Below are 13,359 nucleotides of genomic sequence, written 5' to 3'. Positions count from 1 at the left end.
AAGAAGGAAATCCTGCCATTTGCAACAGTATGGTTGGAACTTGAGGGCATTTATACCAAGTAATATAAGCCAGACAGAGAAAGACAATACTGTATGGTATCACTTACATGTAGACTCTTTAAAAAAAAAAAAAAGTCACGTTCACAGATAGAAAGTAGAAGGGTAGTTGCCAAGGGCCGGGAGTTGGGGGGAACAGGAAAGGGTTGGTAAAAGGGTAGAAACTTTCAGCTATAAGAGGAATAAGTTCTGAGAACCTAATGTAAAACACGGTGACCATGTGACCAACAAGGGATTAATTTCTGAAATTTACAAACAGCTCATGCAGGTCAATATCAAAAAAACAAACAAACAACCCAATCAAAAAACTGGGCAGAAGACCTAAATAGACATTTCTCTAAAGAAGACATACAGATGGCCAAGAGGCACATGAAAAGATACTCAATATCACTAATAATTAGAGAAATGCAAATCAAAACTACAGTGAAATACCACCTCACACCAGTCAGAATGGCCATCATCAGAAAGTCTGTAAACAATAAGTGCTGGAGAGGGTGTGGAGAAAAGGGAACCCTCCTACACTGTTGGTGGGAATGTAAATTGGTACAGCCACTACGGAGAACAGTATGGAGGTTCCTTAAAAAACTAAAAATAGGGAATTCCCTGGTGGTCCAGTGGTTAGGACTCCACACTGTCACTGCCAAGGGCCCAGGTTCAATCCCTGGTCGGGGAACTAAGATCCCACAAGCTGCATGGCATAGCAAAAAAAAAGAGAGAGAGAGAAAGAAACTAAAAATAGAGCTACGACAAGGTCCAGCAATCCCACACCTGGGCATATATCTGGAGAAGAACATTGTTCAAAAGGATACATGCACCCCAATGTTCATTGCAGCGCTGTTTACAATAGCCAAGACATGGAAGCAACCTAAATGTCCATCGACAGATGAATGGATAAAGAAGAAGTAGTACATATATACAATGGGTATTACTTAGCCATTAAAAAGAATGCAATAATGCCATTCACAGCAATATGGATGGGTCTAGAGATTATCATACTAAGTGAAGTAAGTCAGATGAAGACAAATATCATATGATATTGCTTATGTACAGAATCTTTAAAAAATGATAGACATGAACTTATTTACAAAACAGAAACAGACTCACAAACTTAGAGAACGAACTTATGGTACCAGGAGGGAAGGGTTGGGGGGAGGGATAGATTGGGAGTTTGGGATTGACGTGTACACACTTCTGTATTTAAAATAGACAAATAATAATAATAAAATAAAATAGATAACCAACAAGGACCTACTGTATAGCACAGGGAACTCTGCTCAATACTCTGTAGTAACTTAAATGGGAAAAGAATTTGAAAAAGAATAGATACCTGTATATGTATAACTGAATTGCTTTGCTGTATACCTGAAACCAACACATTGTTAATCAACTATACTCCAATATAAAATTTTTTTAAATAAAATAATTATAAAAACCACAGTGGCCATAGTTGATAACACTGTATTGTATAATTGAAATTTGCTAAGAGAGTAGAACTTAAGTGTTCTCACCTTAAAAAATAGATAAATATCTGAGGTCATGGATATGTTCATTAACTAGATGGGGGAATCTTTTCACAATGCATACCTGTATCAAATCACGATGTACACTTTAAATATCTTACAATTTTGTACGTCAGTTATACCTCAATAAAGCAGAACTTTTTTAAAAAAATACCTTAGGAACTCTAGATAATCTTTTAAAAGTTAAGGGGGAAAAAAAAAAACCAACTCCAAACAATGGCAGTGCTCCAATCTCCCAGGGCTTACTCCTCTCCCACAAGGAGAAGGTCCCCCTCCCCCAGCCCCGCCATTTCCTTGGCCAGGTGGTCCGCTCCCCTAGCTGCCCTTGCTCAGCCCGGCCTCGCAGATCCAGTGGTAGGGTCTCTGGCACGCGTCGTCATTCCACTTGCCATCGGGGTGGAAGTGGGCACAGTCCTCGCCCCCACCCAGCCCGTGCCCTTGCCAGTCGTCTGGCTGGCCTGGCTTCCAGTTCCTGAGGGGAGAGGACAACAGGCAGCTAGGGAGGCACAGAATCCAGGTCAGGGAAAAGGGGCTGAGGGTCAGACCCTGGAGGAACCGAGCTGAACGAGGAAGAAACCCAGGGCACTCACTTGAAGTTGGTCTCATAGTCCGTCCCATCCGCCCATTTCCAGACTCCATCCGGATCACTGAGGCCCATCCAGGTGTAGGAGGAGCCTATATGGGCCTGGACAAAATCCTGGGACAACAGAAGGGCAGTGGTGACTTCTCCCCACCCTGCCAACTCCTTGGACTAGCAGTTCTGAACTTCACGTGTTCATTAAACCCGTCATGGAGATTCGGGGTGTTAATCCCAACGCCCGGGGCCAATTAAACCTCTGAGGGTCTGGCTCAGATGTCAGTCGTTGTTAAAAGCTCCCCAGGTCGGGCTTCCCTGGTGGCGCACTGGTAGAGAGTCCGCCTGCCGATGCAGGAGACACGGGCTCGTGTCCCGGTCCGGGAAGATCCCACATGCCGCGGAGCGGCTGGGCCCGCGAGTCATGGCCGCTGCGCCTTCGCGTCCGGAGCCTGTGCTCGGCAACGGGAGAGGCCACAGCAGTGAGGCCCGCGTATCGCAAAAAAAAAAAAAGCTCCCCAGGTGATGCCAATATGTAGCCAAGGCGGAGAACCATTCTCTTCAATGGGACGTGTCTTGGACCTGCGCTCTAGGGGCCTCACCTGCTCCTCTCTGGAGTTGATGACCACCAGGTAGGCATCCTCCAGCTGGCAGTACTTCTCAGCCTCGGGCCAGGGCTTCCCCGAGGAAGAGAACCAGTAGCAGCTGCCTTCATGCTCCAGCCAACTGGTAGGACAGCAGTTGTTTTGCGAGCCTAAGGGGCCGGGGCAGGGGACGGTCTGAGATGCTGTCCGGGGGACGTGGGCAGACACTGGGGCCGGCCCACCCCATGCAGCCCTCACCATTGCTCTTGAGAGCAGCCATCTTGCAGGTCAGGGAGTTCAGGTTCTTGACCAGCTGTTGGACTCGCAAGAGCATTTCGGAATAACCTGGGACGCACACGGATGGGCAGTGGGGACAGTGCCCTGGGTGTGGCTTCTGCTCCTTGAGTCTCTGGAGACCAGAGGTCTACGCCCGGGGCCCCAGCCTAAGAACCCCCTTGCCCTCCCACACGCCTCATGCCCAGGTGGAGGGGAGCAGGGGCCTGACCTGCTTTGCGTTCCTGCAGCTGGTTCTCCAGGCTGCTCTCCAGAGAAAGCACCTTGTCATTCAAGCTACGGGCTGGAAGGGAGGGCACTCAGCACCACGTGACTGCTCCCATTTCTCCCCCACCCTGAGTGCCTGGCACTCACCCCTCCACACACTCTCCCGAAGGGTCTCTCACCAGCTTGCAGTTCCTGCTTGTGACTTTCCACCTCAGCTTTCAGAGATGTTATCATTTCTTGCAAACTTCCACCTGGAGAACACAGGGACTCAGGGCTCAGGAGTCAGTTCCTCCCCCACTCCCACCGCACCCCACCCCAGTCCTTCCATACCAGGCTCACCCTGGGATTTCAGTGCCTGGACCTCAGCCGTAGTGTTTGAAGTGAAGTTGCTGAAAGTTGTTCTCAGGGTTGCCAGGTCCCTCTGAAACTTGGAATCTGATCAGGCGGATGAGACAATCAGTGCTAAGGGTTATCAGGTCCTCTGTGCCAGCACTGGGCAGGGCACTTGACGTGCATTGTGTCATTGGGTCCCTACAGCGTGACCCCACCCAAAGGGATGGGCACTATTGTTATACAATATTGCAGGTGAGGAAACTAAGGCTTAGAGAGGGGACATAATTTGACCTCATTCCCCAACTGATACGTGACAGGGCCAGCAGTCATCCTCATTTATCACTCTCGCCACCAGTGCCCCCACCACTGCACCCCATTATTTCTCTCTTCCCTGCCCACCCCGTGCTCCTCACTTTGGGATCCGATCACACAGATGCCGACCAGCAGGAGGAGGCTGAGGCCCAGGGAGAGCAGGAAGGAGCGGGTGCGGGAGAAGAGCCGCTGCAGGAAGGTCTCGAGGGCAGGCAGCCCTGCAAGAGGAGAGGGTGTCAGGGCGAGGAGGGTCCAGGACGTGAGAGACGGGGAGGAGGATAGGGCCATGGGGACCTGCAGGGAGGAGGCTGCTGCAGCTGATGCTGGGGGGAGGCTGGACAAGGAGAGTTGTGGGCGGGGGGACGTCCAGGCCACTGACCCCTCATGGACCAGCACAAGTGCTCAGTCACACGGGCCCCTCACACCCCTGGGGACACATGTACACAAAGACACACAGACAGGGGATGATGGCGATGTATAAGGTCCTATCATCAGAGCTGGGGCACCAGGCAGGAGGACCCAGGGAGAGAGACGGCGACTACCTTAGCAGGCTCACACTCACCAGTGAAAACAAGTTAGAAAATGGGTTTACTAATATGGGGCACATTGCACTTGCCCATAAGGAACACACACTGCTGACCTCTGGATTAATAAGCAGAAGTACAAGTAGGGCACATCTATAGGAGAGAAGAGATTTACTGTTGGCCATTAAGGTAAAGGCTCTACGAAGAAGTTATTCCTCAAGACTTTGGAAATAAGGGCTTCCCTGGTGGCGCAGTGGTTAAGAATCCGGCTGCCAATGCATGGGACACGGGTTCGAGCCCTGCTCCGGGAAGATCCCACATGCCGCAGAGCAACTAAGCCTGTGAGCCACAACTACTGAGACCACATGCCACAACTACTGAAGCCCACGTGCCTAGAGCCTGTGTTCTGCAACAAGAGAAGCCACCGCAACGAGAAGCCTGCGCACCACAACGAAGAGTAGCCCGTGCGCAGCAACGAAGACCCAATGCAGCCAAAAATAAATAAATTAATTGATTAATTAAAAAAAAGACTTTGGAAATAAAAGAAGGAAAAATAAAATTCTGGAAAACGTACACTAGGTGCTTTTAACATGCCCAGGCTGGGAGGCAACAATCATTATGGCTGCAATGGTTTTAAAAGACAATATTAGCAATTTCCTTCAGTGTAATTAATCTGGGTCTATGTTTTGTTATTCCTGGATGTGTCCATAATAATAATAGCTACAATAAATAGCCAGTAAATCTTTTAAGTGGCAAAATTAAAAAAAAAAAAAGAGAGAGAAAAAAAATGGGTTTACTCTCATGCCCTTCCCCAGAGCACAGGAAGCCAGGACTGCTGTGGACCTTGAATCGTGTTTTTATTGGGGTCCCCAGAGGCTGGGGCCTCCCCTTCAGAGTGAGAGACCCCACCAGTACATATGGTAGAGGTGCAGACATGACACAACAGCAGAAATCCTTCTAAACATATTCAGAGGAGATTTTAGGAAAGACCGTTTCCCCATTCATCTTACCATCTGTAAACCCCTGGCTTTTCTTCTCACTCTCCAAGTACTGGAGGTCTTCATACTTCACTGACATGTTTGGACCAACACGGCCTCTGAGGCTGTCAGAGCTGAAGTAGAGGCAGGGCCAGCAGCCAGGCTGGGGAAGGAGCTGGGATAAAGATGGAGGCTGGGACCAGGTAAGACCCGCGTGCAAGGCTGGAGATAAGGGAAGAGATGAGGGTTGAGAAGAAGCCCAGGGTCAAGGCTAGCAACGGGGATGGGCTTGGCTTTACAGCTGAGGTCAGAAGTGGGGTCAGGATTGGGCTTTGAGGTAGGGTCAGGTTGAGTTTGGGGTTGACAGTGCAGGTAAAGTTGGAGCTAAATGTATTGCTAGGACTGGGTCTAACACTGGGAGCTGGAATCGAGGTTGTGTCTCCTGCTAGGATTGGGGTCAGTACTCATGTTGAAGCCATGGATGGAGCTGGACCTAAGCTTGGTGCTGAAGTTGGAAATAGGAGAGAGTTGAGGTTCAAGCTTGGGTGGGGGCTGGTGTTAAGATTCAAGCTGACTTGGGACTTCCCTGGCGGTCCAGTTGTTGGGACTCCCCGCTTCCACTGCAGGGGGCACAGGTTCAATTCCTAGTTGGGGAACTAGGATCCCGTGTGCCACACTGCACGGCCAAAAAACCCACAAAGGTTCAAGCTGACTCTGGGGGTGAAGATGCCATTGGGGTTAAAGGAGGAACTGGGGTTGGTACGGGGTTTGGCTGGAGTGGGGGCTGAAGACAGGGCTGGAACTGGGCTAGAGAAGGGGTTGAGTGTGAGTCTCAGTTTGTGACTGAGGTTGTGGCTGCCACAATTCAATCTGCATCCAGTGAAGGGAAGAGAGTCTAAAATCTCTGCTCGGTCATTAAATCCCCAAGCTGCCCCCTTACATATCTTCCCATTCAGTCTCACCTAAGACCCACAGTCCCCTCTCCCTGCTTTCTCTGACATCCTCCCTGCCCCCTTAGTCTCACCTGCATCCCCAACCTGGTTACCTGTGAAAAGTCCAGAGGCTATGATTCTTGAGTTCTTTGTGCAGCGGTGACCAGAGCGGAAAAAACTAAATCCTGCAGAGTTGGGATGGAGGTGACTGAAGGAGGAGCCACCTAAGTGACTGGAGACCTGCTGGTCTTTGTGTCTGAAAGACCAGGAGTCTATAATCTGGGAATCTCCCGTTTCCCTGATTGGGGCAGTAAATAACAGGATGGAATTGAAATCAAAACGCAGGCAGACGTGGTGTGCACAGGGCAGCTGGATACGGGGCCAGCTCTGCTTTCCTCTTGTAGGGAGTGTCTACTCCCTTTCCGCTTCTTTTGAGTTCCCATGACTTCCTCAATTTTATCAATTGGGAGAGAAGCATTGGACCAGAAGGAAACAGAGGTGCAATCTGCCCCACACCTCCTTTCACTTCCTGCATCTGAAGACCTCAGAATCGTTGGTGTCTCCATCACTGCAAACCCGGGTCCAGAGGAGCCCATTGCTCTGCTCTCGCTCAATCCTGACCCGGGGTCCCTGGCATCTGAGCTTCCTCTGGGGCCTCAGCCATCATGCTCTCCTAGCTCTGGCCAGCTCTCTTCACTCCGCTCGGAAGGAGGGAAGCGGGTGGTGGAGAGTAGGATTTCCTGGCCGGAATGGGAGGGGAGAAGCCAGGGGAAAGAACAGAATTTATTGAGCACGCAAATCTGATGAGGATTGTGCCAGACACTTGCATTAACCATTCAATTTCCACAAGAACCTTGGGAGGAATTTTGGATGATGGACTTAGGCTCGGAGCCATCGTGTGACTTGCCCAAGATCTCACCCCTGGTAAGCAAAAGAGCCAGATTTCCAGCCCAGTGCTGCCGGACACACTAGCCTGGGCTCTCTCCACATACACTGTCCTCACGAAACGGATTCAATTTAATCCTGTCAACTCTGTAAATCCCTCTAAGGGGGCTGCTCTGAATTCACACACACAATCTTTTCACAGTAAGAAAGATTCTTAGTGTCTTAAAAGGGGAGGAAGGAATACACACTAACAAACGTAGTAAGGTATATAGCTAGTGGGAAGCAGCCGCATGGCACAGGGATATTGGCTCGGTGCTTTGTGACAGCCTGGAGGGGTGGGATAGGGAGGGCGGGAGGGAGGGAGACGCAAGAGGGAAGACACATGGGAACATATGTATATGTATAACTGATTCACTTTGTTATAAAGCAGAAACTAACACACCATTGTAAAGCAATTATACCCCAATAAAGATGTTAAAAAAAAAAGGGGGGGGGCGGAGAAAGGAAAGCAAATACATTTCAGGTTCTATTTTCTAATTAAATGGGATTGTGTTCTGCTACTTGCTTTTTAAAATTCATTTAACAATGTATCAGGAACATTTTACCATATCAGTTCATAAAATGTCCTTTATTCATTTTTCATCTTCATCTCATTTCATAATCTGTGCCATAATTTATTGACTAAGCTTTTCCCTATTGATAAACATTTAGGTTGTTTCCAGTTTCGTTTTGTTTTCTTGCTTTGCTTGTATTTGGTATTTTAATTAGTATTCGTTACAGGTTGGGTTTTTGGAAGCCAATTTGGGGTGCAGTCTATTTATTAGGGATCCACATCTGTGAAAGGATGGGGAAAGAAGAGGAGGGGGCAGAGGAAGAAGTTAAACAGATGCAAAGACCCCACAAAGCTTTAGCCAAGCCAACTGCACCGCCTGTCAGAGCTGCCCATCACTGGGCTGAACCAGGGCCTTTATTACCTGATGCTGCCACCGCAGCAGGGGTGAGACCTCAGGGGAGGTGGCTGTGTGCACAAGTTACACTCCCCACAACTGGGCAGCAAGTCCTTCCTGGGAGCGGGGTCTGGGTCTCTCATCTCTGTGTCGACCCCAGTACTGTATTAGTTTCACACCTTAATTGGGGATAATCAACATTTTTGCTTATTATTGAATTATTGATTATTATTGAATTAAAGATTATTGAATCTTTCCCACAAAGAACATGGTATGTTTCTCCATTCACTCATCCAAGCATTTACCCATCCATTCAACAAGTATTTACTGGGTGTTGATAAAAGAAATTTTCACATATTGAGGTATGGGGAAGTCATTCTGGCTTTTTCATGAGCTAACTTGAATTTTATGCTAACTAAAACAGCCTGTTTGTGGCCTATCAAATATACATTGTGGGCTTCCCTGGTGGCACAGTGGTTAAGAATCTGCCTGCCAATGCAGGGGACACGGGTTCAAGCCCTGGTCCGGGAAGATCCCACATGCCACGGAGCAACTAAGCCCGTGCGCCACAACTACTGAGCCTGCGCTGTAGAGCCCAAGAGCCACAACTACTGAAGCCCACGTGCCTAGAGCCTGTGCTCCGCAACAAGAGAAGCCCCCGCTCGCCACAACTAGAGAAAGCCTGCACACAGCAACGAAGACCCAATGCAGCCAAAATTAAAGTAAAAATAAACAAATGGCCCTTAAACACACACACACACACACACACAGAGTACATCTGCTTTAATTAGTAAAGGAAAGCATACACCGACCAGAAGTAAAGAATGTCCATGTTAAAATAAAGATTAAATGCTCCTCGTCTTGGGATGCCAATGCTGGTCCTCCTTTGATGATAAGACTCCCTTTCCAGGTGCCAAGGCCATACTGACTTGCTGTGTACCTTCTGGTCTGGCTTTTTTGAAACCTTGAAGAAACGTATCCTTCAGAAGTAAACAAAGAGGTAAAAAAGGCCCTGGTCACAGAGCTTATATTCTACTGGGTGACAGATAAACAGAATAAATGAGCAAAATATAGGGACATCCCTGGTGGCACAGTGGTTAAGAATCCCACCTGTCAGTGCAGGGGACATGGGTTCGATCCCAGGTCTGGGAAGATCCCACATGCCACAGAGCAACTAAGCCCGTGCACCGCAACTACTGAGCCTGTGCTCTAGAGCCCGCGAGCCATGACTACTGAGCCTGCGTGCCACAACTACTGAGCCTGTGCTCTAGAGCCCGCGAGCCATGACTACTGAGCCTGCGTGCCACAACTACTGAGCCTGTGCTCTAGAGCCCGCGAGCCATGACTACTGAGCCTGCGTGCCACAACTACTGAGCCTGCGTGCCACAACTACTGAACCCACAAGCCTAGAGCCCACACTCCGCAACAAGAGAAGCCACCACAATGAGAAGCCCTCACACTGCAATGAAGAGTAGCCCCTGCTCGCTGCAACTAGAGAAAGCCTGCACACAGCAATGAAGACCCAAAGCAGCCAAAAGTAAATAAATAAAAATTAATAATAATAAAAATATATTGAGTAAAATATATATAATGTCACACGGTGATAAGCGCTGTGGAAGAAAATATAGCAAGGAAGTGGGTAAAATAAGGTCAATTTTTAACAGGCTGTCAAGACTAGGATGTCAAGAACAGCCTAGACTGGGAAGATGATTATCTGAGCAAAAGTCTGAAAGAGGTGAGGGAGAAGTAGATGAATCATAGCAGGAAAACCTGGAGCTCCAATTCTTCAGGGCCTGTAGGCTATTGTCACGGATTTGTTTTTACCCGTAAGAGGGGCAGGCTTTGGAGGAGGGGTCAGAGCAGAGGACTGATTTACATTTAAACTGTAACAATGTGACTACTGTGTTGTGAATTTCATGAACCCGGACCAGAGTGGCAACCCAGAGTGGGGGAGAGGGACAAATTCGGAGGTTGGGATGAACAAACACACACTACTATATATAAAATGGATAACCAACAAGGACCTGCTGTATGGCACAGGGAACTCTACTCAACATTCTCTAATAACCCATATGGGTAAAGAATCTGAAAGAGAATGAATATATATATACGTATAACTGAATCACTTTGCTGTACACCTGAAACTAACACAACATTGTAAATCAACTATACTCCAAGAAAATTTTTTTAAATAATAATAAGAGCCATTGTAATAGCTGGGTGAGAGATGATGGTGGTTTGTGCTTGGTGGTGGTGAGAAATGTTTTGATTTTGAAACACTGTGAAGGTAGAATTGACAGGATTTTTGCTGATAAATTGCATGTGGATTTTACATACACACACAAAACAGTTCTCCTTCTAGTCCCAAAAATAAATGAAACTTTGAGCATATCCCATAAATTGCTGACTCCCTAGGAAAAACAACTTTCTCCCTGCTTTTGTAATGCTGATGCCTTAAGATCTCTCATGACCTTTTGTGCACAGGCTAATCATGTGAGAGAAGTTCTGTTTTGCCATCAGGAGCAGACTGATGAAAACTTGTTAAAACTGGTTATTGTGCAGTATTTTCCTTTGAATACCTGGTGTGGTTTTCTTTGGTAAGCCTGTCCTCCCAAAGTCTGATTCCCTTACAACTTTTTTTTTTTAGTTTCAGCTAAGCAGTTTAATTTATATCCCTGGTACTCATTCCTTGTCAATATATTTATTATCCATATTGTTATTCAATCTTAAAAATTGTAACACACAGGCTCATATTGTTTACATGATCAATCATGATATGTACATGTTAAACAGGTCTGAAACAGACATTTATCTTCCTAGGAACCCACGCACAAAAGAGCACAACAAATGAGAATTTAGTTAAATATACATTCAGCAATGATTCCAGAGAAAGTTCTTTCTTTGATCTGAAGTGGGATTTAAATTTTTATAGTAAGAAAAGATTAAATATAAAAATTAATGATTAGTCATGCCCTTACAACTTCTTTGCAAGTAACCTTTTTTTTTTTCCTTTTGTCTCTGAGACTTCTTTCATGGTTGACAATCATAGCTTCCTTCTTCCACTACCTTTTCCATGATCCCTTACCCTCTCCCAGCACCTCAGCTGGTCAGGATTCTTTTACCGAGTGGGGTGACCCCAAACTTCATTTCTGCAGCATCCAAGTCCGTATGGTCCCATCTATCTTGGGTCACCACAATGCACCACTGACCATTATATTATTGGACATGTGAGTGCTATCTAGCACCCCAGAGTCTCATGAATTCCAGGCTCAGTCTTCTTTTTCCCCATCGTGAAGCAACAGACCTATTTCCCTTCTTAATAAGAATCAGTCACCCCCAAAAGTACAATTTCCCATATCCCCTACCTAGTGGTATAATGAGGAGCCCAAATCAGCCAGGATTCAATCTCATCTTCAAACTGAAACAGAACCAAAGGTGTCTTCCCTGGTGGGTGGGTTCTTTCCTTGGGCACTAGAACTTCCAAAATCCAATGATCCCAGATTGCGCAGATGAAAAGGAAAAAGTCCTTAGGTGGATTATTAGGTGCCAGGTAAGAGACACTACGCTTCTCTGTCTCTTAGTCGCGTACATGGCTGTGGGGGAGAGGGCACCGTATTGGTCACTGATTTAAGGTGTATCCTCACCTATAGCTCAGGCATGATAGGTCAGGGAAAGGTAGTAAAATAAGAAATTTATCCAATTTCCAGCCCCCGAGCCCAGAAATAGAAATTTGATGTGTCTTTTCAGATATATTTATATACCTATAAGAATACACGCACATAAGTAGAGAAGTTTTTTTTTTAAAACACAGAATTTTCTCTGTAACATGCTTCTGCCTAAAAATGGGTCTTGAGGATTTTCTCATGTGGCTGCCCACCTCCAGTTTAACGGCTGCATGGTGTTCCAGAGTACAGATTTCCAGACTTCATTTAATGATTCCCTTGGTGATGCATTTTGAGATGCTTGTATCTTTGGCTTTTATAAATAATGTTGACGTGAATAGGCTTATATATACTTGTTTGTGCTAAGAAGCAGATATTTCTCTTGGTTAAATATCTAGAAGTAGAATTGCTGAGTAGACACAACTATCTTAAATTTTTTAATTGTACAGATACTGTCAAACTGCTCTGAAAAGACATCACCAATTTATTTTCTCCCCGACCATGTATAAGGATTTTCATTTATTCCCACCTTCACCAACAAACCTTTAAATGGTGGCAGGCTGTCTTAGGGGAATCCGCTCCTCCTGGGGAACCTTCCCTCCACTCCTCTGGACCTCAACCTGAAGCCAAAGGCAGGGGCAATCCTAGGGCCTTTTGGATTTATTCCTACCATATAATCTCATGTTTTCAATCTACCATATTATGTTGTCTTTTTTCCTTCCTGACTTTGACAGATTTATTATTTCTTCTTGCAGTTTCTTTCTTCTAATGGTTTAGAAATTATGCACCTTGTTTCTATTCTTTCAGTGATTACCTTCTAAAGTTCTTATCTGGAAAGCTTTTATTATCTTATTGTTCTACACGATACTCTGAAATTCATAGTAATGGGACTAGGTATGGGCCTTTTTTGACCCACTGTGCAGAGAATTTGAGATCCATTTCCATTTGAGATCTATGTCATTCAGCTCTGGGGGAGGTTCTGTTATTTCTTTTTTAATTGTTTTATATTATCAAAGTATATACACATAAGTACACTAGGGGAAAGTAAAAAATATTATAATCTAATTGAATGACTTAGTAGAAGACCTGGAAGAAAAAAGTTGAGGAAATTTCCCAGAAGTAGAGCAAAAAGAAGCATTTCTTTAGAGCTAGATAAAGGATGCTCAGTCTCCCCAGTTCTTTGTGAGATTGTCCCAGACAGTGAAGAAAGACAAGACAAATCAAACACATAAGGACTGAAAGAAAGCTGTCATAACTGGTAAATGATATGATTATCTACTTTTAAAATCCCAGAGAATCAGCACACAAATGATTAAATCTTAAAGATGCTAAATTTATATCTTTCGTTTTGAGATCTCCAGTTTGCAAAGTTGATGTCAGATGTTTGAAAACTTCTCACGTTTGGATATTGCTGGAGTAACTTTGGTCGTTTGTAAAGGTGGTAAATGGTGGTAACTTTGCTCATTTTGTCGAATATTAGAAAAGATAGATTGTGGAATTGTGCCTCATTTCACCTTATTGTCCAGGATGTCTCAGTGGGATATTAAAAGC

The 13,359-nt window shown here is 45.9% G+C and overlaps 1 protein-coding gene and 1 non-coding gene across 3 annotated transcripts; one reads left to right on the top strand and one right to left on the bottom strand.

The window, feature by feature from the left end:
• Positions 1–657: 657 nt before the first annotated feature.
• Positions 658–730, top strand: TRNAD-GUC (transfer RNA aspartic acid (anticodon GUC)). The gene has a single exon. It is a non-coding gene; the product is annotated as a tRNA-Asp (tRNA).
• A 796-nt stretch (positions 731–1,526) lies between these two features.
• CLEC10A (C-type lectin domain containing 10A) lies at positions 1,527–6,688 on the bottom strand. 2 transcript variants are annotated; one of them, XM_024731368.1, is made up of 10 exons: positions 6,428–6,688; positions 5,416–5,604; positions 3,983–4,099; positions 3,567–3,671; positions 3,416–3,487; positions 3,241–3,312; positions 2,994–3,080; positions 2,754–2,905; positions 2,168–2,274; positions 1,527–2,049 (listed from the first exon to the last, which is right to left on the bottom strand). In XM_024731368.1, the coding sequence occupies exons 2-10, from the start codon at positions 5,480–5,482 to the stop codon at positions 1,893–1,895; spliced, it is 936 nt and encodes a 311-aa protein (XP_024587136.1). In that variant the 5' UTR covers positions 5,483–5,604; positions 6,428–6,688; the 3' UTR covers positions 1,527–1,892. The 2 variants fall into 2 exon arrangements, with proteins under 2 accessions (XP_024587136.1, XP_024587137.1); XM_024731369.1 differs by having other exon boundaries at positions 3,576–3,671.
• Positions 6,689–13,359: the final 6,671 nt, after the last annotated feature.

This window comes from Neophocaena asiaeorientalis, unplaced genomic scaffold (assembly GCF_003031525.2).
Source record: "Neophocaena asiaeorientalis asiaeorientalis breed wild unplaced genomic scaffold, Neophocaena_asiaeorientalis_V1.1 scaffold1189, whole genome shotgun sequence".
In the NCBI taxonomy this organism is placed as follows: domain Eukaryota; kingdom Metazoa; phylum Chordata; class Mammalia; order Artiodactyla; family Phocoenidae; genus Neophocaena; species Neophocaena asiaeorientalis.
The sequence above is the reverse complement of the archived record's forward strand: the minus strand, read 5'-3'. Positions and strand labels throughout refer to the sequence as shown.